The 23,035-nt window shown below is 46.0% G+C and overlaps 3 protein-coding genes across 4 annotated transcripts; 1 reads left to right on the top strand and 2 right to left on the bottom strand.

Moving 5' to 3' along the window:
* Positions 1 to 361: 361 nt before the first annotated feature.
* On the top strand, positions 362 to 3,951 carry LOC120689891. The gene is made up of 6 exons (XM_039972336.1): positions 362 to 765; positions 1,776 to 1,879; positions 2,138 to 2,248; positions 2,318 to 2,468; positions 3,101 to 3,375; positions 3,514 to 3,951. Exons 1-6 carry the CDS (start codon positions 487 to 489, stop codon positions 3,728 to 3,730), a joined length of 1,137 nt encoding a protein of 378 aa, XP_039828270.1. The 5' UTR covers positions 362 to 486; the 3' UTR covers positions 3,731 to 3,951.
* Positions 3,869 to 14,172, bottom strand: LOC120689890 (protein FAR1-RELATED SEQUENCE 5-like). Its single transcript, XM_039972335.1, has 7 exons — positions 12,900 to 14,172; positions 8,484 to 8,552; positions 5,159 to 7,211; positions 4,961 to 5,085; positions 4,763 to 4,834; positions 4,602 to 4,679; positions 3,869 to 4,348 (listed from the first exon to the last, which is right to left on the bottom strand). The coding sequence occupies exons 1-7, from the start codon at positions 13,938 to 13,940 to the stop codon at positions 4,238 to 4,240; spliced, it is 3,549 nt and encodes a 1,182-aa protein (XP_039828269.1). The 5' UTR covers positions 13,941 to 14,172; the 3' UTR covers positions 3,869 to 4,237.
* Positions 14,173 to 15,601: 1,429 nt separating this feature from the next.
* On the bottom strand, positions 15,602 to 16,793 carry LOC120689892 (photosystem I reaction center subunit III, chloroplastic-like). 2 transcript variants are annotated; one of them, XM_039972337.1, is made up of 2 exons: positions 15,916 to 16,793; positions 15,602 to 15,787 (listed from the first exon to the last, which is right to left on the bottom strand). In XM_039972337.1, exon 1 carries the CDS (start codon positions 16,654 to 16,656, stop codon positions 15,952 to 15,954), a length of 705 nt encoding a protein of 234 aa, XP_039828271.1. In that variant the 5' UTR covers positions 16,657 to 16,793; the 3' UTR covers positions 15,602 to 15,787; positions 15,916 to 15,951. The 2 variants fall into 2 exon arrangements, with proteins under 2 accessions (XP_039828271.1, XP_039828272.1); XM_039972338.1 differs by having other exon boundaries at positions 15,602 to 15,812; positions 15,916 to 16,765.
* Positions 16,794 to 23,035: the final 6,242 nt, after the last annotated feature.

Here is a 23,035-nt window from a genome sequence, read left to right as displayed (position 1 = left end):
TGTGCGCCGGTGGGTTTGGCGGGGGTGGACTGACCGACACGGCGACACGATTGGTGAAGTAGAAAGAACAGCCAAAACTTTTCAAAAGAAAGAACAGCCAAAGCTAAACAAGTAAATTTATAGTTTTATTATATTACCATAGCAACGCACGAGCACTATGCTAATTTAAACTAAAAAAAAGTTAAAAGTGGGGTGATTTTCTGTTTCTGAACTCCGGTGGCGAAATGGATTATTTTTATTTGCTGCTCTCCGGTCCCCTTGCCAGGTCAGTACTCGCCAATCCCTATGTCAGGTGGGCCCACCACAGCCGTTCCCCAGAAAGGAAAAGATAAAAAAGCCGTGCCGGCCGTGCCACGGAGCGGAACGCCAAGCCCAAAACCCCGCATCGCCTCCGCCTAGAAACCCACGTCCACGGAGACGACTCCGATCCATTCCCCAGTTCTCACCACCACCGCCTCCCGTCCACGCCGAATCCGCCACTTACGCATGGACCCAGCGCGGGAGCCGCTCGCCGGCGGCCTCCAGCGCCGCCCCGCGGCGGCCGCGAGGGCCGGAGGGGGGCCACAGGAGCAGCCTCCGCGCGGGCAGCGTGCTATCCACGCCGATGTCGACCCGCAGCCGCGGCCGTGGCCCTGGATGCAGAAGGTGGCCATCGTCGCCATCGTGCTGCTCGGGTGCCTCCAGTTCCTGCCGGCCACGCACTTCCGGGACCCCAACGACCCGCACCGCAACTGGATCCCCTTCGACGGCTCGCGCAACTCGGCGGTACGGCACCGCGCGCCAGGCTTGACTTGCTCTCTCTGCTTGTGGAATTGCGGAAGCTACTTGCCATGCCGATCAATTTCTCGATTTCCGATCAGTAGACCCTGGTATTGCTAGCAATATGCAAAATACATAACTAATACTATGGACTATTGTAGACTTTTCATTTCTCACTAGATTTACGTGTTTTGGTGTAATGTTCCCCCTTTTAAAATGTATTTTTTATGGTTCCTGGGTCAGTAAACTGGACTGTTTTCGGTCATTTATATTACGAGTAGATTAAAGTTTACAACTATTTGGACACAGGTACGGCAGAACTACAACATTTCAGACACAGCACTGTGTTACGATTCTCTTATTGTTGTGCCTGGCATAGAACTATTACTCACTGTTCTAGAAGAACTAAAACTTCTAGCAAAAGCTGTATCTCTGAGAATGTTGTAGTTCTGTGGCCATAAAGGCTGTAATTCTGTGATATATACTTGAAAGTTGTAATTTGTGGTAATTAAGTCAAAACAGTTGTACTTTGGACATTGGGAGACGAAATGAGGAAACAAACTAACAACTTCAGTAATAGTCATTGGATCTTTGAAGCGTTATAACTCGAAATGTTTTAGTATTGGTTTGCAATGCTTTAGTGGGATGTCTCATGTCTTCGAATAGATGGCAGAGGAACTGACCCTAGCTCAGTTGGGTGAGGGCGTGGATGTATATCCAGAACACTCAAGTTCAAGCCCTTGTCGAAGCAAATTTGTGTGTTGTCTATTCTCTACTTAATATAAAGCTGCCTGGTTCCTCCTAGGTTGGTCTGGTCTTTTTTTCTTTTTCTTTTCTGAATTGATGGCGTCACTTTGCGCTGACTATTATCACTTTGTATGTGTGTGTTACTAGCTTTTTTGAAGTAAGTGTGTTACTAGCTTGCATTGTAGTCTGATTGACATAGGCTTTTGAAAAAAAAGTCTGAACTGAAATTAGGATAAGTGATTCTTAAGAGCTACTGATTTTTATTGCAGGATTTGTCAAATGTGGTTGGAAGTGTAGATGTCTTCTCTTGGATAAGCTGTCTGGATCTTCGTACTCTTGCTGTGCTCACAAATTCCACGCTGTCCAGCTCAAGGTTCTGCATCGTGTTTATTTCAGTAATAATGAGAAATTTGGTCTGATTAAAGTTGCCTTTAACTATATGAAATCTTCTTGGTTGATATATAAGAAATTTAGATAGCATAACAACTACTTTTTTCTGCACAGTTATTTTAAATTAAATACGACGCTGGATAATGTTACTTCTATGTTGGTTACACCAGTAATGATATGGAAATGAAATGAGGAATGAAATGTTTCATCAACATAACTTTTTTTCCCATTTGTTTGGCAGTGATCCACAGAATATATCTTTTCATTTCTTAATACCCAAAGGAGGCAACGATAAATTGCCCTACCACAAGTTAAAAGTAGTGCTACCCGATTCAGATCTCACTGTTACTAGGTGAGCACACAAACCTAGCTTCCTTCTGTCCTGTCATTGTGGCCATTCACACACTAGTGTCCCCTGCAGTCAGAAGCAAATCAAGGACAAGCTAAATGTTGCTACCCCAGAAGGAAACTTCCTTTGGTTATTCCACAAGGAACTGGCACCCCTCCTTATTGCAAAATCTCAGTTGTCCAAAAGGAGATATCTTCATATCTCTGCAGACTCCATTGTAAAGGTATTGGACATCCACTTTATACATTTACTCAAACCTGTCGCGGGACTCGTCAAAAAACTATAGTTGAACTGGTAAAGGAACATTACAGAAATTTCTCACAAAGTGTTAATACTTTGTTAGGTGGGCACGACATAGTACAATAAGATAGTCCCATTCCGTCACTAATCTGTTGGCCTCCATCTTGCTCATTCAGGCAAAGCACTCATGGTCCAACAGACTTGTCCTTGATTCTTTTTTTCTGTCCTATGCTGCTTTATGTGCTTAGTTGGTATGGTTGTGAGTTGTGACTGTGACCAATTTCCTGATAATTTAGAGGAAATTCCAGACATGCATAATCAAGCTTGCAAAAATGAAAAATCTCATTAGCATGAGTGATACTGACAGACGGTCCACTCATTTTCAATTTCATAGCTTTAAAACAATAAGCAAAGCAAAATGAAAATCTGGACTACAATAGAAATCGTTCAGGTATATCTCAACAGAAGTTTTAGAAAGTATTGATGTATCCATATCTAATTTCATGCACTTGACAGCATAACTCCGATGTTGTGTTCATGTGTTGAAAGTATAGCAAAGCATTTTATCAACACCTCTGGATTACCTGAAGCGTTGGTTTTTGTCCCTATCCACAGGGCAAAATTGAAGATCTTGGTCGCATGGATTTAGGCACTTATGCTGTTGCTGCCACTGAAGATTGCAGCAAGCGCTTTGGTGATTTTGTCAGCATGGACGTTCTAAGTGCCATACAAAGAGCAGCTGCAAAAAATTGGGTGTCTAAAGAGCCTTACGACAAGGATGCGTGCCTAGTTGACTTTGATGTGCTCTTGGTAGAGCCTCGCAAGCTCGAGAAGAACCTGGTTGAGTCCATCAAGTGGTGGACCGGAGTTGTTAATGTAGCCAATCCAAGGTAAGAGAAGCTCGTGACATTCTATTTTATGTGTAATAGGTACTAATATCCACTGCCGCCATACCTTATGAAACCACTTTTAAGTTTGCCTACTGTGTATTCACAACTTTCTTGCTTATGTTACAAATTTATTTGCAGGGACCACATTAGGTTGGCAATTGCTCTTGCCCTCTACGACAAGTATCTGAAGCTACCTTCGATTTGGAAGCGAGCAAATGCTAATGCAAACATTCTCAACTATGATGGACCGAAAAAAGTTTGCTCTGATGATGGTCGTCAACACGAGAAATCAAGCTATGGTGACAACTGGAAGGAATACCTTCATCAGAAATCTGAAGCCATACTGAACTCCTAAATAAAGATACTTCATGCTACAGTTTTTACACTGTCGTGAGTGGCAACTGATCATCTTGAGGCATATAATACGGGCATTTTACTAACTTGTAAAGCCCAGAATAGACTGCATATTGTCCTGCCATTTAGTCACTTGATGTTGTATTGAACTATTTTTTTCAGCATAGATATATCGAAGAATCATGTTTTTGCAACTGACCCATAAAATTCTTTCCTTCTTTCTGATGTCGGCTAAGTTTCGTTTCTATCCATTGTGGTCTCACTGAAATGTAGGCCCAAACAGTAGCAAACTGCTAAAGGCAGACAAAACAAATGCCACTGCCTAGATCTTTGATTGGCTTCATTTTGTGCTGACTTGCGCCAAACTCGGAACGTCCCGTTCAAATTTTACCATGCTCAACGATTTCATTGACATAAACATGTTGAGCAATCCAGAGCTGTTTCTACATTATTGGCTATTACATAATTTACAAATACACTGCTACGTTGGCATATGCCACATTATACATCACAGGAAATCCCAGACTGGAATGGTGTACTGGCCTTGATCCGTAGTCTGGTGCCCCAGTTGAGGGTTGCTGCTAATGAACTGGAGTGATTGTATGTCTGGAGGTGGAGCCTGCAGCAAAAAAAAGATAACCATGTGACTGTTAAGTTGGCTTCTTAAGCAATTCTTACATGATCTACATGTCAGAATACATGGTGCATCACCTAATAGTTACAATAGGTATTAATTAGTTCATGCCACGCTTTATGAATCTCTGATATTGGAGCGACATGCAAATAAAAATCGCTCCATGGATACAACTGGTTCTGTAGGGGAGAATGTACTATCAATTGCTGATAAAACCAGCAAATCTCTCAGTAATTACCTGGGGGATTTGAGGACCATTATGAAAGGGTGGTGGTTGCAGATGAGAAGCTTGTTGAAGTGATGTTGGTTCTTGAAGCTAGCAACATGTTAATTTGCAGCACATGAGTACAAAATTGTATACTTGTATTTTTTTTTAAAAAGTCTGAAAATCCAAGTTACCTGCCCAAATGGTGACATGCCTGGGAATCCCTGGAGAGAACCAAGACCAAACTGCTGGGCAACATATGGTGCCTACATACCAAAAGCATCAACATATCAGCTCTTCAGTGTGTGTAGTAACTGCAACTGATGTAATCATCTACCTTCACGTCTGTTCATCAATTCGTACTGAAAAAGCATAAAGGGTATAAATTTTACCTGCATTATATGGCTTGGTGCAAGAAATTGACTGGTTGGAGTTCTTAAATGATTTGGAATATCGTTTGATACTGTGGGAGGAACAACTCTTAGTGGGACATCAATTTCCTCAGGCTCCATTAGACCTGCAACAGATTAATCAGATCACACATTGATCATATAAAATCAAATACTAAAGCAACATAGCAATGACCAAACCTTGTCTAGCCTTTTTCTTATTTGAATCTAGAGGACTTTGTTGCTGGCGACGTGGCTCTATATTTTTATTTTTCTTAGCAGTTACTCTGCGAGGTTCACTGTTGCTGACTTCACTCTGAAGCAAATGTGGCTGATGGCCTTTCAGGATAGCACTTAAGGAAGATTTATCATGCAACTTTGCTTGCAAAAGTACCTCCACTTGTTCCACAAGCTGTTCATATTGGTTCTCCAGGAATGCATAAGCTTCAATGCTTTCAGAAGCTTTTGCTGCAATTTTGTATAAAGTTCGGCACAATGTATTATACCGCCTTGATGATGAAAACCTGGGATCTTCATCTATGGCTGCATAGCCATAGCTCTCTCCAGGAGCTTCGCTTTGAGCATCTTTTCTCCATCTTTTCAGAATATAGTGTGGTGGAAGTTCTTTGACATTTCTCAGTTCAAGAATTTTCAATACATGACAACATGGAAGGCCTGTGAATTCAAACTTCTTACAACTACAAACAGCCATACATTCAGTCGAATCAAACCTAACAAACTGACTCCGAGGCCTGTCTTTGACAGTTACCTGGTACTCAGATATCGGTCCAAGCTCACCACAGCTATAGACTATGCAGTCCGAAATCTGTTCAAATTCCGTCCTGAACATCTCAAAAAGTGATGGAGTATATGAATTAGCAGCTTGCCAAAGCAACCGCAGTGGTACTACCCTTTGTGTCATTTGAGCCCCAAGGTAGTCAGCTTGTTGTTCCGCTAGACGTTTTTCCTCCAAAAATTTATCATAACTGTTGAAGAAGGTTCGAAGATCTACTTCTGATTTAAGGAGATCTTTCAGGATAGTATCTGTGTTATCACTTCTTAATGTAGCTGCAATATCTGCACAAAATGTATCACGCCCATATGGCAAAGCCCATCTTTCCCTATCATCGTACAATTTACTTAACCACTCACTATCCTTTAAATTGTACTTCTCCGAAAGGATTTCCCAACTTGAAATGAAGTCCTCTTCCTCATAGTCATACAGCCACCTACTAAAATCAAGTGCAAAAGTTTCTGAATCTTGGAAGTTGTCCCTTAATGCATTGCTAGCAGTCAGAAATAGATGCAACAGTGAGAAGCGGTGGGTGGTCCCAGGCCAAACAGAAGAAATTGCATCAATAAGTGATGTAGATTGATCAGTCAAAACTGTTTTTGGCTGTTTTCCACTCATAGCTGATTTGAAGGTCTCTAACAACCATCTAAAGGATTGAACTGAGTCATCATAAATCAATGCTGTACCAAATATTATTGGCTGCCTATGATGGTTAACACCAATAAACAACAGTAGAGGTCTCCCATAATCATTTGTGCAATATCTTGTGTCGATGCACACTACATCGCCGAAGTAATTATAATCCATTATTGATTTAATGTCAGCCCAGAATACATTTGTGAATTGGTCATCTTCATCCACTTGAATGGCATAAAAGAAAGAAGGATTCTCGCCTTTCATCCTTCGTAAATATTCACTGATGGCCTGGGCATCACCTAATTGCATATCTTTTATGCGTTTTGTCCTTGTGTAATTTTTATACTCAATTGGAATCAAAACAACTTTTGGTGGATCGGGAGGCTGTTGTACCTTTGCTAACAATTTATGTGACTTCAAAATCTGAATGTCCACCAAAGGAGCTTCACGATCATGATTATGATCAGACACAAATTCAGTCACTACATATTTTCCACTTGCTGTAATTTTAATAGTCATGTGTGCCTGGCAACCGGTTCTTGTTTCTGGTCGTGGCTTCTTTGATTCAGCAGAACTATTTTTCGGACGAAATCCCTCCTTGGAACAAACATATGCTCGAGATTTTGTAACATTCTTCGCAGTTTTGTCCAAAAAGCCTTTTCGGACACTGAATCCTTCAGCTTCAGCATAGTTGACATAGAATTCATAGGCCTTATCCTCATTCAGGAAAACCATACCTATCTTCGGTTCTCCTCCAGGTCCAGCAACTACTTCGTCTTCTGGATCTGGTTCTGCTTCAATTATGTCATCTTCCTTGCCCTCTGCCTGGACGGGAAAATTATGAGTGGAGACAGGAGAATTAAATATAAAATATGCAATTGCAGCTGTTCATATGTTGTAAAACTCAACAATTACTATTCGCTTTTTTTACTAGACACGGAAAACTTAGGCAATGTGCTATGCAACACTTGCAGAATTCTTTTTTCCTTTTTGTTTTTGAGAGAATTATTTCCTTGGCCCTAAAACTAAAACATGTTGTGCTTAGTTTCTTGGACCTTTTTCTCTTGAACTTGGCTATTTGGCCCCCAAAACGAGTTAGAGAATTATTAATAACAATATCTACTTTTCAATAGCTCAAATGGCATGTTAGTGACTTTTGCTGGATCCAGCATGCTTAGATACTCTGTAACCCCGATACTTCAACATGACCCCGTATCACGTATCAGATACGTATCCGCGTATCCGTATCCGATACTCCGATACACCTTTGTGCCTTTAAGTTTTGCAGAAATTTGACGTATCTACGTATCCGTATCGGGCCGATACTGATACGCCTATCCGTATCGGTGCTACATAGCTTAGATATGACTCCAGTGAATTTTTCACTGTTTTACCGTGTTCTTGTGATTTTCTGTGATTTAAAAACTGAAAATAGATTATAAATGCCTAGAAATTATTTTACTAGTGGGAAAAATACCAAAAATTCATGAAAATTCCTTTATGTTATCGTTTTTCTGGTTAAAAAATAAACTGATGTGTTTGAATATAATAAGACTGTAGACCTAACTGCAGGTGACGGAAGGGCCAAGAAACTAAACGAAACTTGTTTTGGAGGCCAAGAGAAAAAGGACCAAGAAACTAAGCACAACTTCTTTTAGGGCAAAGGAAATAATTCTCTCTTGTTTTTTAGGTATGGAATTCAATGGATCAACCCATCCTAGATGGAATAGTCCATCCTATTTTTTTTCTCTCGAGTATACATGAGAGAGTCGCATCATTGCATTAAGAGTACAAACAAAATATACACAAACACACTCCATCACATCAGCACTTAAAACATTTGTGCCACAAAGATAAAATCGACCCACAACCAAACCAAGACCAACTAGGTCTCAAACATGAATTTGGTAGGATTACTCAATGTAATAAAGTAGTAAATTACACAAACCATGTGCCTGTGAGGAATGAGGTGGTGATAGATCAACCCATTGATTCCTCAAACCAAACAAGTGGGTAGGTCTGGAGTTAGGACTGGATGACCCATCACCATTCCATTACTCAAGCCAAAAGATCTATACATTTCTGGTGGGATCTTACCTTCTCTTCCAGTTTGAGATTTTGCTTCTCAAGACGTTTGGAGCGTCTTTCTGAAGGCTGCTGTGAAGGCTGCAGAGCACAAGATTAAGTAAACATAAGAATGAAAAACAAATTTGTAAATTTCTTCATTTGTAGTGGAAATCTAATAAGTAAATGGAAGCAAGTTAGTGGCTATTGAATAAGAGAATTTCATCCGGTTCACCAAAGATCAGAATAATAAATACTTGCCAGGTTAGAAACAATTAAAGAGGTGGACCTCTAAAGCCTGTTTTATGGAGATAAGAGGTGGACCTCTAAAGCCTCTAAAGTCCTTAGAAACAATTAAAGAGGTTAGAAACAATTAAAGAGTAAAAGGACGTTTCGGGTTGTTCCGCTAACAAGATCGAGCAATCTATTCCCCAATCTCTTATCTCTAAGAACTAATTAATATTCATACATAATATGGACAAATTTACCGAGCCCTAGGCACAGCCACAGTAGCACACATTGGATAAAATTATGGAGTGGATTCACTTCCAAACATGATAACTTTCATCAGCAACCAATCACAACTTAATGACAATTTTCGAGAGGTACTAGAAAAACATCAGAATTGCTTCATTCTAATGGAACAACTGTGACCAAACAAACACATTTCCATACTGTTACTAAGCTTAGAAATAGCTAATTCTGACATTAATGGCTTAATCCCCAACCCAAATGAGAAGAGAAGTCTACACATGAGATCATCTTGGTGACCCACACATCTATACAATGATCTCTGTCCTCTCATGTCATCAAAATGACTCGTTCGAACAATTGTTGCATCTAACAGTGATCAGACAGTTATATATGGTGAAATAAATTGTATGTTGCATATCGCTGTGTGAATGAGAAAGAACAGATAATTCTGCTCCTAACACTGGTAACTTGTTTAATTTATTTTGCTTCTAGTAAAAATATGGAAACTCCGCATATGCTGACTGGAAGATTTTCTCTCTCCTGAGTCGTCTCAGCATAGCCGGTCCCAAGCCCGGGTAAAGGAGGAGGATTGCGTTAGGTTTTGGCAAACCAGCATAAAAAATAGCCATTCTAATGGATTTGAAACCCACAAGAAACTCGTTGGGGCGTAACCCTCTTAGCGACGCGCTACATCAGAACCCGGGCGTGGTGATAAATGGGCAAGGGCCGGGTCGCCATCCCCCCAAAGGCGCGTCGTATCGTGACCTGGGTACGATGATAAGTGAGCAAGGGTCGGGTCGTCACCTGAATGGCGCGCTACATCTACGCCCGGGTGTAGTGAAAAATGAGCAAGGGTCTTCGCACTTCCCTCGACGGGTGCGAAGGATAAGGAAGCTAGCCGAGCCAACTAGGATTCGTATAGGTAGCTGGAACGTAGGGTCCCTAACGGGTAAGTTGCGAGAGCTAGTTGATACAGCAATTAGGAGGCGTGTAAATATTCTATGCGTTCAGGAGACTAAATGGAATGGTCAGAAGGCGAAGGAGGTTGAGGATACTGGCTTCAAGCTTTGGTACACGGGAGCAACTCCGGGTAGAAATGGTGTAGGCATCTTGATTGATAGGAGCCTTAAGGATGAAATCGTAGAGGTTAGAAGGTAAGGCGACCGGATTATCCTAATCCGGTTGGTAGTTGGAGATTCGGTTTTGAATGTGATCAGTGACTATGCCCCTCAGGTAGGCCTTAGTGAGAGCACCAAGATGCAATTCTGGGAAGATCTAGATAGCATGGTTAGTACCGTGCCTACCAGGGAGAAACTCTTCATAGGAGATCTCAACGGCCATGTGGGAGCGACTAATGTAGGGTTCGAGCGAGTGCACGGGGGTTTTGGGTATGGTAGCAGGAGTCAAGAAAGGGAGGATGTGTTGAACTTTGCGTTAGCCTATGACTTGTTGATAGCGAATACCGTGTTTAAGAAGAGGGAATCCCATCTTGTGACGTTTCGTAGTGGACAACACTCGAGCCAGATCGACTTTATCCTTGCTAGGAGGAAGGATAGACGTGATTGCTTAGATTGTAAGGTGATACCTGGGGAGTGTGTTGTCCCTCAACACAAGCTTGTGGTGGCGGACTTTCGCCTTCGGGTACGTGTCCACCGGGACAAACGTGCAAAGATTGCGAGAACAAAGTGGTGGAAGCTTAGAGGGGAAGCGGCACAAGCGTTTAAGGAAAGAATGCTAGGTGATGGGCCTTGGGAAGAAGGAGAAGATGCAGATGACATGTGGCTAAAGATGGCAATATGTGTTCGGAAGGTGGCCCCAGAGGTGTTTGGCGTGAGTAGGGGAGACAAACAGGAGGGGAAAGACACCTAGTGGTGGAACGACGAGGTGCAAAGGGCTATTAAGGAGAAGGAGTGTTTCAAGCGCCTCCACTTTGACAAGAGTGCAGCCAACATCGAGGGCTATAAATTAGCGAAGAAGGTTGCAAAGCGAGCTGTGAGTGTAGCAAAGGGTAAGGCGTATGATGACCTGTATCAGCGGCTAGGCACGAAAAAAGGGGAGAATGACATTTATAGGATGGCTAGGATCCGCGAGCGGAAGACAAGGGACATCAACCAAATCAAATGCATTAAGGATGGGACAGATCGACTGCTAGTGAAGGATGAGGAGATCATGGATAGATGGAGAGAGTACTTCAACAAGTTGTTTAATGGGGAGAGTGAGGGCCCTACCCTTGAGTTAGATTATTCTTTTGACGATGCCAACAGACGTTTTGTGAGGAGAATTCAGGAGGTAGAGATCGGGGAGGCTTTGAAGAGGATGAAGGGAGGTAAAGCGATGGGCCCTGATGGTATCCCTATTGAGGTGTGGAGATGACTAGGAGATAGAGCAATAGTATGGTTAAGTAAGCTTTTTAATCTTATTTTTCGGTCAAACAAGATGCCGGAAGAATGGAGGAGAAGTATATTATTACCTATCTTCAAAAACAAGGGCGATGTTCAAAGTTGTACTAACTACCGTGGGATTAAGCTGATGAGCCATACGATGAAGATTTGGGAGAGGGTTATCGAGCATCGCCTAAGAAGAGTGACCCAAAATCAATTTGGATTCATGCCTGGAAGGTCAACCATGGAGACGATTTTCTTAATACGACAATTGATGGAGAGATATAGGGAGCAGAAGAAGGACTTGCACATGGTCTTCATTGACATTGAGAAGGCATATGACAAAGTACCGAGAAATATCATGTGGTGGGCCTTGGAGAAGCACAAAGTCCCAACTAAGTACATTATCCTCATTAAGGATATGTACAAGGATGCGACGACGTTTGTCCGGACATGTGATGGCAACACCACTGACTTTCCTATTAACATAGGCCTACACCAGGGGTCAGCATTGAGCCCTTATTTATTTGCTTTAGTGATGGATGAGGTCACAAGGGATATACAAGGTGAGATCCCTTGATGTATGCTCTTTGCTGATGATGTGGTGCTAGTTGACAAGAGTAGGGCAGGGGTTAATAGTAAGTTAGAGCTGTGGAGACGCACGTTAGAATAGAAAGGGTTCAGACTTAGTAGGACCAAGACTGAGTACATGATGTGCGATTTCAGCGCGACTAGGCATGAGGGGGGAGACGTTAGTCTAGATGGGCAAGTGGTGGTCCAGAAGAATACTTTTCGGTATTTAAGATCGGTGCTACAAAAGGATGACGACATTGATGAAGATGTTAGGCATAGAATTTCAGCTGGCTGGTTGAAATGGCGGCAAGCTTCTAGCACCTTTGTGACAAGAGGGTGCCACAAAAGCTAAAAAGCAAATTCTATAGGACAACAATTCGTTCGGCGATGTTATACGGTGCTGAATGTTGGCCTACAAAAAAGGCGACATGTCTAGCAACTGAGTGTAGCAGAGATGTGGATGTTGTGGTGGTTTTGCGGGCACACAAGGAGGGATAGAGTCCGGAACGAAGTTATTCGGGATAGGGTCGGGGTGGCACCAATTGTGGAGAAACTTACCCAGCATCGGCTGAGATGGTTTGGACATGTCCAACAAAGGCCTCCTGAGGCGCCGGTGCGTAATGGGGTTCTTGAGCGGGTCGATAATGTAAAGAGGGGTAGAGGTAGACCTAAACTGACGTGGGATGAGTCGGTTAAGAGACCTTAAGGATTGGAATATCTCTAAAGAGATAGCTTTGGATAGGAGCGCTTGGAGACTAGCTATCAATGTGCCTGAACCTTGAACTTATTTCTTTCGGGTTTCATCTCTAGCCTACCCCAACTTTCTTGGAAAAAAAGGTATGTTGTTGTTGTTCTAGTAAAAAGGTGGAAGATGGGCATCACAAATGTCAATGTACCAAGTATCACAATCTCATCATGTTCACAATGCCTACATACATTCTACTCTATAGTAGACAGTATCAGTATCATAATTTATAGTATGTCATTCATCACAACTAGTAGCAAAATCTAAGGTGTTTACCTTGGTAGGCCTGCTTGAGGCAGGTCTGCTCTGTCGCTTCGAGAGGTACTTACTGAGTATCTTCTTCCTCTCCTCATGATTGTACTGCGACGCCCTCACACCGAGCTCCCTCAACACATGTGCCTGCAGGGCGTCATCCTCCGTAACAGCCTTCCTGGGCCTCCCCCTCCCTCTCTTCACTTCCACCTGGACCTCCTCTTCCACTCCCTCCTGATCCTTCCCTTCATCCTCCAATTCCTCCTTATCGTGTACCCTATCGTTCTCCACCTCCAACCCAGCAACAGACTTCCCATCCTGCTCCACCATACCCTTCTTACTCCTACCCCTCCTGGAACTGGAACCCCTCCCATTCTGCACCTCTAGCCCATTCCCAGGACCTCCCACCCCAACACCCTTCACCTCAACGACTTCAGCATCCTTCTTCCCAGCATTGCGGCTTCTCGTCTTATAAGGCTCCCTCTTCCTCTTCCTGGCAGCAGCCTCCACCATCTCCTCTGCTTCCTTCCCCTCATCCGAATCCTTCCCTTTACCCCTCCTGCTTGAGTAATTGCCCCTCCAGCACTGGAAACGCTGCATGATCTTCTCGCCATCACCCACCGAGCGGCGGTTAGAGCCCGGACGCGCCTTGAACCCCACCCGCTCGCCGTATCTGTAGTAGAATTCCTTGGCGGCGTCCACGGAGTCGAACTCCATACCGAGCGCCGGCACGGTCGCCGCGACCTCACTGGGGGCGACCTGCAGCTCGTGGTTGTGCTCCACCACCAGCTTGGACACCTTCCACTTGCCCCCGCCGCCGTCCTTCCCCACCACCTCCATCATCGCCCCGCACCGCCCACCCAGGGGGGCCGCCGGCGAACCCGAAACGTCCTCCCCCTCATCAGCGTCGCCGGCCTGCTGCGGAGGAGGCGGGGGCCCCGCTGCCGCTCCCGCCTGAGCGTCGTCCTGCTCATCGGCGGCACCGACCTGGAGGGACGGCGCATCGGGCTCCGGCGGCGGGTCGCAGCTCGCCGCCTCCGCCGTCGCGGCGGCCCGACCGACCATGCGGGGCAGGGGGTCTAGGGTTTGGGCGGGATTTGAAATGGCGAGGGTTTGCGCGGCAAGCGAAGCGGGAGGAGGAGGAGGTGGGGTTTACGTAGCGATCGGAGGTGGGAGGGGAGATCGGGTGTGGGGAGGAGGCGTCTTGCCTTGGCTGCGGCGGCCGGCGAGCGAGACAGAGTGGGATGCGGGGGGGAGGGCCGGAAGCGGCGTGGCCTCTGTGGGGATCCGATGGGAGCCCAGGAAGGAGCAGCTTCCAGGGCTGCGCGCACCGGAGCTATTTCACTGGGAGGTGGGCCGAGGAGAGGTCTGGCCCACATGTCATTGTCAATGTTCTCGATAGTGATTGTGACGTTAGAGGGGCTCTGATGGGGGTCGTGGCGCCCACCGGATGAGGGCGACAGTGCGGCGCCAGTGAGCGTGCGACGCGTGTGCCATGGTTCCATAGCGCGCGGTCGAGGGAGCGCCAGCGGGCCGGAATGTCAGTGACACGATTCGCGTGGTTGGTGACATGGCAAGCGGGTGATGGATGTGATTGTACAGCGTGGCAGTCAGCGGGTCAACAAGCTGTTCTCTAGGTCCACGTAGGAGCCAGCCGGACTGGAGCGCACGTTGATGACCCCGTGCAGAGTCGTGTCGATCAGTGATGAACTGATCATTCGCATGCGATTCAGGGGAGCCGGATTGCTGGCAAAAGCCATGCGTTTTTTTCTTCGGAAGCGGACAGGTTAAAGGAGGATCTTTTTTTCTTCTACGAGTTTTACGGAATATCAGGCATTGCCACATATTTTGGACAGTTTGTAATTGTGTGACACGTTCAACAAGTTTAAAAGATTGATTTTAATCTAAAGTTTCCAAATTTTATGGAACTAGATTGCACTCATAAGAGCAACTCCAAGAAACTCTCTATATTCATCCTAATTGTTAGAAATAGAGATTTTGATGAAAAAATAGCCTCCAAGAGCTTCTTTAAGTTGTTATCTAAATATAGTCATCATCTATTCCGGATTTCTCGTTAGCCAAAGATAGATAGTGAAAATAGCTCTCTAGAGTATAAACAAGATATAGAAAAACTGTTGAGAGTGAAGATGTATATAGAGCGATTTTTATGCACATGACTCTCCAAATGATGATTTAGAGAGTGAAATTTAGAAAGACTCTTGGAGATGCTCTAACAAATTTAAGAATTGCTCATGACAAAAGCTTTTTCCGTCTCAATAAAAACAAGCTTTTATTTAACCCTATCGAATTATTGTCCGTGAAATCCGCCAAAGATAAGGTTTTGGTAGGCAATCCTAATAGGTACTTCCTTTTGAGTTTCGAATATGTCAGTACCTCTATTTAGAAGCACATAGTGTTTAATTGTTTGAGGCGTATTTTATATCCAGAAAGTAAAATGAAAATCATATTCTGAGTTTTTATTGATAAAACATATATTTACCCGAGCAAAATGCATTCAGTTTACACTTATCAAGTTTCATCTGCGAAATCATTGTTACTTTCTTGTGAATGTGTTCTGGTCTTGTTCATCACCAAAGGCAAAGCGTATCCAACATCTCGATGTTTCCCTCTAGTTGAGTTTGAGCACTCGAGCTTCAATGCTTTTATATGCTCTGGTAACAGAGAACTTATATCTGGCTTTGCGATGACGGCTATAACATGCAAAGTGGAACGCAATGCAAAATGAAATCGTTCTCAAGAATTTTCAAGAAGGTGAATACACACAAGAGATCGAGAGGTACAGTTATACAAGGCTTCGTCCAGTTTCTTAAGTACAGCAGAGCTTCCATTCCCCCATCATCCTATCAGCTCCTACACCACAAGCCATCTTCCCCGACGCAGTCGCTGCCCAACTGCAAAAAGCAAAGACGAAGAACACTAAGGCGCGTTAGTTAATCTTCCATAAGTTATCATCAACTAAACAATCACAAGAAGCAAGCTGTTCATGAGCCATGCATATGGATGGGAATGGGATGCTTACCTCGCCGGTCGCCAGCAGCCATGCAGGTGCGCTAGCTTAGTAGTAGCCGATGTCCTTGTCGTCGACGACGAGGTCTCCGTTGATGAGCTCGCGGTAGGCTGCGACGGGCCAGATGAACCCCCTGGGGAGGAGCCTTGTGGCGAGCTCGACGTCGATGATGATCTCCCTCATGGCGGGCTTCTTCTCGCCGCTGATGGCGATGAGGTAGCTCCTGCCGACCCACCCGATCCACCCGGCGATGTAGAGGAAGAGCAGGCCCGGGGTGATGAACTCGCCCCAGTGCCGCTGGTCGCCGCTGACGATGAGGTGCGGCAGGCCGTCGGCGCCGCAGAGCAGGCCGAACTTGCCGTAGTTCTCGAAGCGGCGCTTGGTCTTCTCGATGGTGGCGTTGATGGCGAGCGCGGGGGCGCTGTCGGGGGCGTACTTGTTGAGCGAGGCGGTGAGCTTCTTGATCGAGTTCTTCTCGCGCTTGGCGAAGGCCTTGGACTCCTTGCACGGGGTGAGGCCGGCGATGTCGGCGGCCGCGGGCGGAGGGGAGGTGGCGGCCGAGGAGAGGATCACCGACGACAGCGCCAGCGCGGCCGAGAAGGTCTTGACGGAGGAGGCGAGCGAGACACTGCTGCTGCTGCTGCTGCTGCTGCCGGGGCCGCCGGTCGCGGAGCAGGCCACGGAGAGGCGCGCGCGGGGCAGGCGCGGCTTGGCGGCGAAGGCGGCCGTGGAGGAGGCGGCGAGGGCGGCCATCTCTGCGGCTGGTGCGTCCGGCGCGCGCGAGGGCGAGCGAGGTGTGGAGCTGAGGAGAAAGAGGCGACGAGCTCTGGGATCAGGCGGCGCGGGCTGGAGATTTCATTTGGGATCAGAAAGAAACGTGCTTGGGATAAGGGGCGCGGCGCGAGTGGGTGAGACGGGGATAAGAGGTACTGAGGTGGGCGCCGCGGATTGGCGCGGGAAAATCCGGCGTGGCGCGTGGGCGCGGCCCGGCAGATTTTGTGGGGGCTGGGGGGGGGGGGGGGGTGGGCGCTTGTGCGGTCAGGCTTGCTGCTGCTTGCGCGCCCGCCGCTATAGCGGCCCAACGGGCCGCACGGCACGGGCCGATTATGGCACGGCACGGGCACAAGTGGCACGACTGGCAACCCGTGCCGTGCCGTGCCGGTCCACGGGCTGACCTCCAGGCCCGGGCACGGCTCCTGGAGGTCTTAGCCGTGCCGTGCCCCTGAGCACGCCGAGCCAGGAGGTACGGCTTACAAATCACAGAATCATTAAAAGTTTATTAAGGAAATCAAAGGAAGAAATTCAACAGATCTCAAATTCATTCAACAGATCTCAACTTCATCTAGTTCATAGCAAACAAAGACACAATTCAAAGGAAAATCAAATTTTATTGGAGCTGTTTATAGTGCTGCCTCATTAAAAATCTTTGTAGGTAAAAACTCTCACCTCGAGAGAAAACCCTACAAAGAAAAAAAAGAGTACAACCAGCTCAAGTTTAAGTTCTTAAGTGTCCATTACAAACCACAAGTTCAACTTGGAACAGCCTCCAAGGGTTACATAAATGGGTTACACAGCACTACTCCAGGTCCAGTACTCCACCTCCTTGTCTTGATCATTCAGTTCCAGCCGTCGAGTTGTTCTCATAATCAAGGACCAGATCCTCAAATGCCGCCTCCAGCTCCTTGTCTTCCACGGTGTGCTGCATCCTTGCATCGCCTTGCTCCCAATCTTTCAGCAGTGCTAGCATCTCCACCATGTCAAATCCCAAGCTTCTGCGTCGCTCCTCAACGATCCTGCCAGTGGTGCTAAAAGCAGACTCTGAACTAATAGTAGAAACAGGAACAGTGAAGATGTCTCTAGCCAAGATGGATAAAACAGGATAAGTTAGTCTGTGATCTCGCCACCAAGATAAAACACTAAACTCTTCATCAAAAAAATTAACTGGGTCACTGTCAAGGTAGCTAGTCAGCTCAGAGCCAGCAAGAGAAGAAGCTGCATGTACTGCCTGGAGCAAAGCACTAGCAGATGAACCTCTCCGAGACAGAGAGGCAGCACTAGCACTACCACCAGAACAAAAACCAGTAGCACCAGAACCAAACCCAAGCATAGAATGAACCAAAGATCCAGAACTAGAAGTATCTGACCCACCACCATCATCAGCAAATATCTTACCCCATGAATACTTCGTCTTACCAGCTGTGACTGGTTGAGTAGGCCTCTGCACTCTCATTGAACCAAACTTAGTTTCATATTTTTTTGTAAGTCTCAGTCAGTTCAGCTCTTACCTCAGTTAAATAGGAAGAATAATCAACATCATTGAATCTAGATAATAGTCTAAGAACACTGGTAAAACCCTTTATCTTAGCCCTAGGATCCAAGATAAAAGCAAAGGAGTACAGCATAGGTATATCAGACTAGTAGGCTAGGAACTTATCTTTCATGGGGTTAACAACAAACCTTAGATCATTATCAAACTGGTACTGACTCAAATGACTAGCAATCTCAAGAACATGATGCAAGATTAATGGAGAGGTTGGATAATAAACACCAGACAGAACAACTGTAGAATCATGAAACTGTTCAAGAAAAGCAAGTATTTTTTCAGCAATATCCCAGTGCTTATTAGTTAGCAGAGACTCACCATCCTTCAAAGGGTAATTAGTGGTGACCCACACAGAAAATGTCTCTCTATGTGGCATTAAATGTTTAAGTATGAGATAAGTTGCATTCCATCTAACATCCCTATCCAAACCAAATTTTCTAGGGTTAACACCCATAGAAATGCAATAACTCTTGTATGCAGCAATGTGTTGATTAGATGCATTCAAGAATGATATAGCAGTTCGAAAGTTAGTCAACATATCCTTAAATGAATCAAGACCAGCCTTAACTATCAGATTAATGATATGGCAGGCACATCTCTGATGCAACAGTAAAGAACCAACATAACCAGATAGCAAAGAAGTTAATTTTTCCATGGCTTTAGTGTTTGCAGATGCATTATCAAGAGTAATAGAAAAAATCTTATTAGATATGCCAAAATCAGATGCAACACAAGCAACACGTTCAGCAATATTTTCAGCATTGTGTGAGCAATCAATTAACCTCATGCCAAGAATCCTTTTCTCTAATTGCCCATCAGAATTAATGAAATGAGCAACAACAGATAGATAATCTTCCTTGGCATTACCAGACCAGATATCAGAGGTCAGAGCAACAGATGAAACAGCTTTTAAAGTGTCCATAAGTTTATCACGACGTTCATTGAAGTATTTAGTTAGATCCCTAGTTGTAGTTTGCCTAGAAACAGGATTAAACCTAGGATTGTGAGCAGTGGTAATGTAGTCATCAAATGCTTCTGACTCACCAAATCCTAAAGGCAGATCAAGTCTAGCAATGAGCCTAACCAATTGAACTCTAGCAACCTCGGGACTGTACTCCCAATTAGCAACAGAACCATCAGAATTCAACTGAAGCAAAGATTGAGCACCAGTAGCACGACGCCCTTTCAACACTGGACATTTAAGAATGTGTCTAGACAAGTGTCAAGTGCCACCAGAGCTAAGACCAGAGTAGAGTTTCTTGCAGTGCTTACACTTTGCGCCGACTCTTACCTTCTTACCTCTCCTCATCTCGAAGATCTCCTCAAAGTGTTCCCAGACCGGAGAACTGGACTTCCTCCTCCTCTTGTTGCCAGCCGTGCTCTGGGTCGTGCAGGCATCGACGTCGATGACCGGCTCGAGTTCCTCGGCGGTGGCGGCGGGAGCAGCGTGACCCGCAGCGTCAGTGGGGTTGTCGTCGCCCGCGCCACCATCCTGAGGAGCAACGCAGCTCCCAAACAACTCCTCCCACTCGGCATCCATGTCGTCCTCATCGTCTCCGGCTTGACCTAGCAACCGGAGCTCATAGTTGCTGGACGTCGGATCCAACTCTCCGGCTTGACCTAGCAACCGGAGCTCATAGTTGCTGGACGTCGGATCCAACTTCGGCACTCGGTTCCTCGACGGTGCATGCAAAATAGAGAGAGAGGAGAGTGAGACGAGTGAGATCCAACCCTAACCCTAACCCTAACCCTAACTGTACAGACTACAGTGACTCATCGGAGCGCCGGAGCACCGTAGTCGCCGTCGTGGATCCGTTGGAGGACAACGAGAAGCCAGGGAGACCGGAGCGGGAGAAGACGGAGCACAGAGAGGAGGTGGGGGCCAGATCTGAGAGAGAGAGAAAGAGAGAGAGAGAGAGAGAGAGGGAAAGTCGAGATCATAGAGTGGACGGTGCCGTAGATCTTGCGCGGCGGCCGGCGGTCAGTGGCATCTCGGCGGTGAGGTCGACAATTTGGAGTCGGAGAGCCGAGAGCGGACTAGCGGAGGCGGCGTGAGTTGAGAGAATGGACGAGGCGGCGAGCGGGGGGCGGACTGGCGGAGGGCGGAGGATAGGGTTTGCCTCCCCGCTCCCCATCCCCCCTTTTTATATAGCCGGGGAAGGAAAATAGCCGTTGGGCCGGGAGGGGGGAGAGAGCCGTTGGGGTGTTGGGCTGGGCCAGGGGTGGGGTGGGGGCCGTGCCTAGCGGGCCGACGGGCCAAATCTGTTCGCGGGCTAATTCTCGTTCTAGACGGGCCAAGATTTAATCGTGCCGGGCCGGGCCGGCCCATCGTGCTGAATGTACGCCCCAGGCACGGTTTGTAGGCGTGCTCGTGCCGGCCCGGGCCCACGAAGCCACGTGCCGGACCGTGCCTGGGCCGTGCCATTTTTTTCATGCCACAGGCCAGCCCATCGTGCCTCGTGCTGCATGGCTAGCTATACCCGCCGCCCGGGAGTGATCGGGTTGGGCCGTGTGCTTGCCACAGGAAGTTTGGGCTGCACTGTACGACAAGTGTGGATCAATTGTAGGCGTGGCTAGAGCTTTTCTTACCGTTCAATCCTACTCCATTTTTTTCAGATACTAATACTATGTTAATCATCGTTTTATATCCTGAGCTAATTTTTGGTCCTCTAATTTGACAAGTAAATAGGAGGATCAAATACGGGCCAATTTGCACGAATAGTGGCTAACTCATGTTTAGATCCCATTAACTCTAATTAGTCCACATTTACTATGTTTAGCCTATTATTATCATAGGCAGGGTTAATTTTTAGCCCATCCAAACAGGACCTTAAGCATCTTGTTCAAATGCAGCAACGAGGCTGAACTGCATGGTTAGACTCTCCACAATGTGTTGCTAGAGTGATGCCTAAATAGGAGAGAGAGGAGATTTAAGCATCACTCCATCCGATGCTTGAGAAAATGGGAGCCAGGCACCTATAAGGGCCGGTGCTAGATATTAAACAATGATAAATTTGCAGTAAACTTTCACATTAGCCCCTTTCAAATACTGCAATTGAAGTAACTCTCCACAGTAAACAATATTATTTTATTCCATCATGGGTCCCAGCAGTTCTTGCACACTCTAGCTCTCTAGGATTTGATGGGGTGGAGGAGGGGATTTTTGGTCATTTGCTCTCTTGCTTATTTAGCTTGCTTCCTTCTCACTATGTCACTCAAATGTTAATCAGTTGAGCTTGGACCTCCCTTTACCTTTTCTGCTTGGTTTCGGCTCGTCCAATCCCACCGAACTGCTTCGGTGCTTCAACTCACACACTGCACCTCTCTAGGATTCGATGCTTATTTTACCGTGGGGTCCAATTTTTTCCTAGCACCACTCTCACATTGTGGAGGGCCTTATTGCAGAAAGGGCTCTGTCACAATTGACAAGTAACGTTTAACGTCCAGAAAATCTATATGTTGTTCGTACCGACATAGTTGTCCTGCTCTCTTCTAGAGTTGTCATGGCTAGTTTCCCTATGTCTCGCGTTCCAAATAGTAGCTGCAGGAGGCTTCATCACCACGTGGAGCCACACCCCCACACACACAAAAAAAAAAAAGAATATCCGAGACGGCGGTGGCAAAGAAGAAGAAGCAGACTCTCTGGGTTGAATGATCGCAGAGGGATACTACTACATGAGCATGACACCACGGAAGCTTTCGGCAACGGCAGTCCCAGCAATTATAGGTGGCCAAACGGGCGGCCCGGCCCGGCCCGACACGGGCCCGTCTAGGCACGGCTCGCTTAAGTACGAAATTATTAACGGGTTGTGCCGTGCCTGTCCATGGACTGAATTGCCGGCCCAGGCACAGCCCGAAATTGATTAAATAGGGCCAGGCCGGCCCGTTTGGCCCGGCAGTCTGAAAATATTTAAATAGGGTTTGATAATGGGATAACCTGGTATTTAAACGGGTCTATCGTGCTACCCATCAGGCCGATCGGGCCGCCTATTTTCGGACCGTGCCTGGACGCGTCCATGGGCCGACAGTGAGGCCCAGGCACGGCCCGGGTATTGGGCCCGTGCCACCTGGAGCCCAATAATAATCGGGCCCGGGTCGTGCTCGGGTCGAGCTAAATTGGGCCGGACCTCGGGCCTCCATGGGCATCGGGCCAAACGGCCAACTATACCAGCAATATATAGCGGCATCAGATGGCCAGTTGTTAAGACACTTTGGAGGAGCCTGAACGAGGCAGGTGGTGCATAAATAGTGACATGTGTATGTAGTGATGACTACTCTTCTACTCCCTCCGTTCCAAATTATAAGTCATTCCGAGAATCTTGGAGAGTCAAAGTTTTTCAAATTTGACCAAATTTATATAACAAGATAATAACATTTATGATACCAATTAAGTATTATTAGATTCTTTGTTAGCTATATTTTCATAGGATACCTATTTGATGTCATAAATTTTTGTGTTTCTCTCTATAATTTTGGTCAAACTTTGAGATGATTTGACTCTCCAAGATTTTTGGAATGACTTATAGTTTGGAACAGAGGGAGTATCACTGTAGCAGCACATGGCAGAAGCTGAAGCTCATTCATCAGCAGGCCTGGCTGGCAAAACTGCTTCAATTGGCCAATGCCGTCTGCCGATTTTTTTTTCGGGTAGGAATCACCTTTTGGTATTCCTAACGCTGAACCAGAGTATTTAATCAAGAATATAGATAACAGATAGCTAAAATTATAGATAGCAGACTCAAGAATATCGATAACAGATAGCTAAAAATATAGATAACAGATAGCTACTATATGTCTCGGAATTATTGG

The sequence above is a fragment of the Panicum virgatum genome, chromosome 9N (genome assembly GCF_016808335.1).
Source record: "Panicum virgatum strain AP13 chromosome 9N, P.virgatum_v5, whole genome shotgun sequence".
Classification (NCBI taxonomy): Eukaryota; Viridiplantae; Streptophyta; class Magnoliopsida; order Poales; family Poaceae; genus Panicum; species Panicum virgatum.
Note: the sequence above shows the minus strand (reverse complement) of the source record. Positions and strands in the feature narration are given on the sequence as shown.

Excerpts from the sequence above, each read along its gene's own strand:
- LOC120689890 (XM_039972335.1), bottom strand. The coding sequence starts at position 13,940 with ATGGTCGGTCGGGCCGCCGCGACGGCGGAGGCGGCGAGCTGCGACCCG. Across the intron at positions 8,553-12,899 it reads CCTCAAGCAGGCCTACCAAG|CCTTCACAGCAGCCTTCAGA; the intron begins GTAAACACCTTA and ends TGTGCTCTGCAG. Across the intron at positions 7,212-8,483 it reads ATCTCAAACTGGAAGAGAAG|GCAGAGGGCAAGGAAGATGA; the intron begins GTAAGATCCCAC and ends TTTCCCGTCCAG.
- LOC120689892 (XM_039972337.1), bottom strand. The coding sequence starts at position 16,656 with ATGGCCGCCCTCGCCGCCTCCTCCACGGCCGCCTTCGCCGCCAAGCCG.
- LOC120689891 (XM_039972336.1), top strand. The coding sequence starts at position 487 with ATGGACCCAGCGCGGGAGCCGCTCGCCGGCGGCCTCCAGCGCCGCCCC. Across the intron at positions 2,469-3,100 it reads CTGCAGACTCCATTGTAAAG|GGCAAAATTGAAGATCTTGG; the intron begins GTATTGGACATC and ends CCCTATCCACAG. Across the intron at positions 3,376-3,513 it reads GTTAATGTAGCCAATCCAAG|GGACCACATTAGGTTGGCAA; the intron begins GTAAGAGAAGCT and ends ATTTATTTGCAG.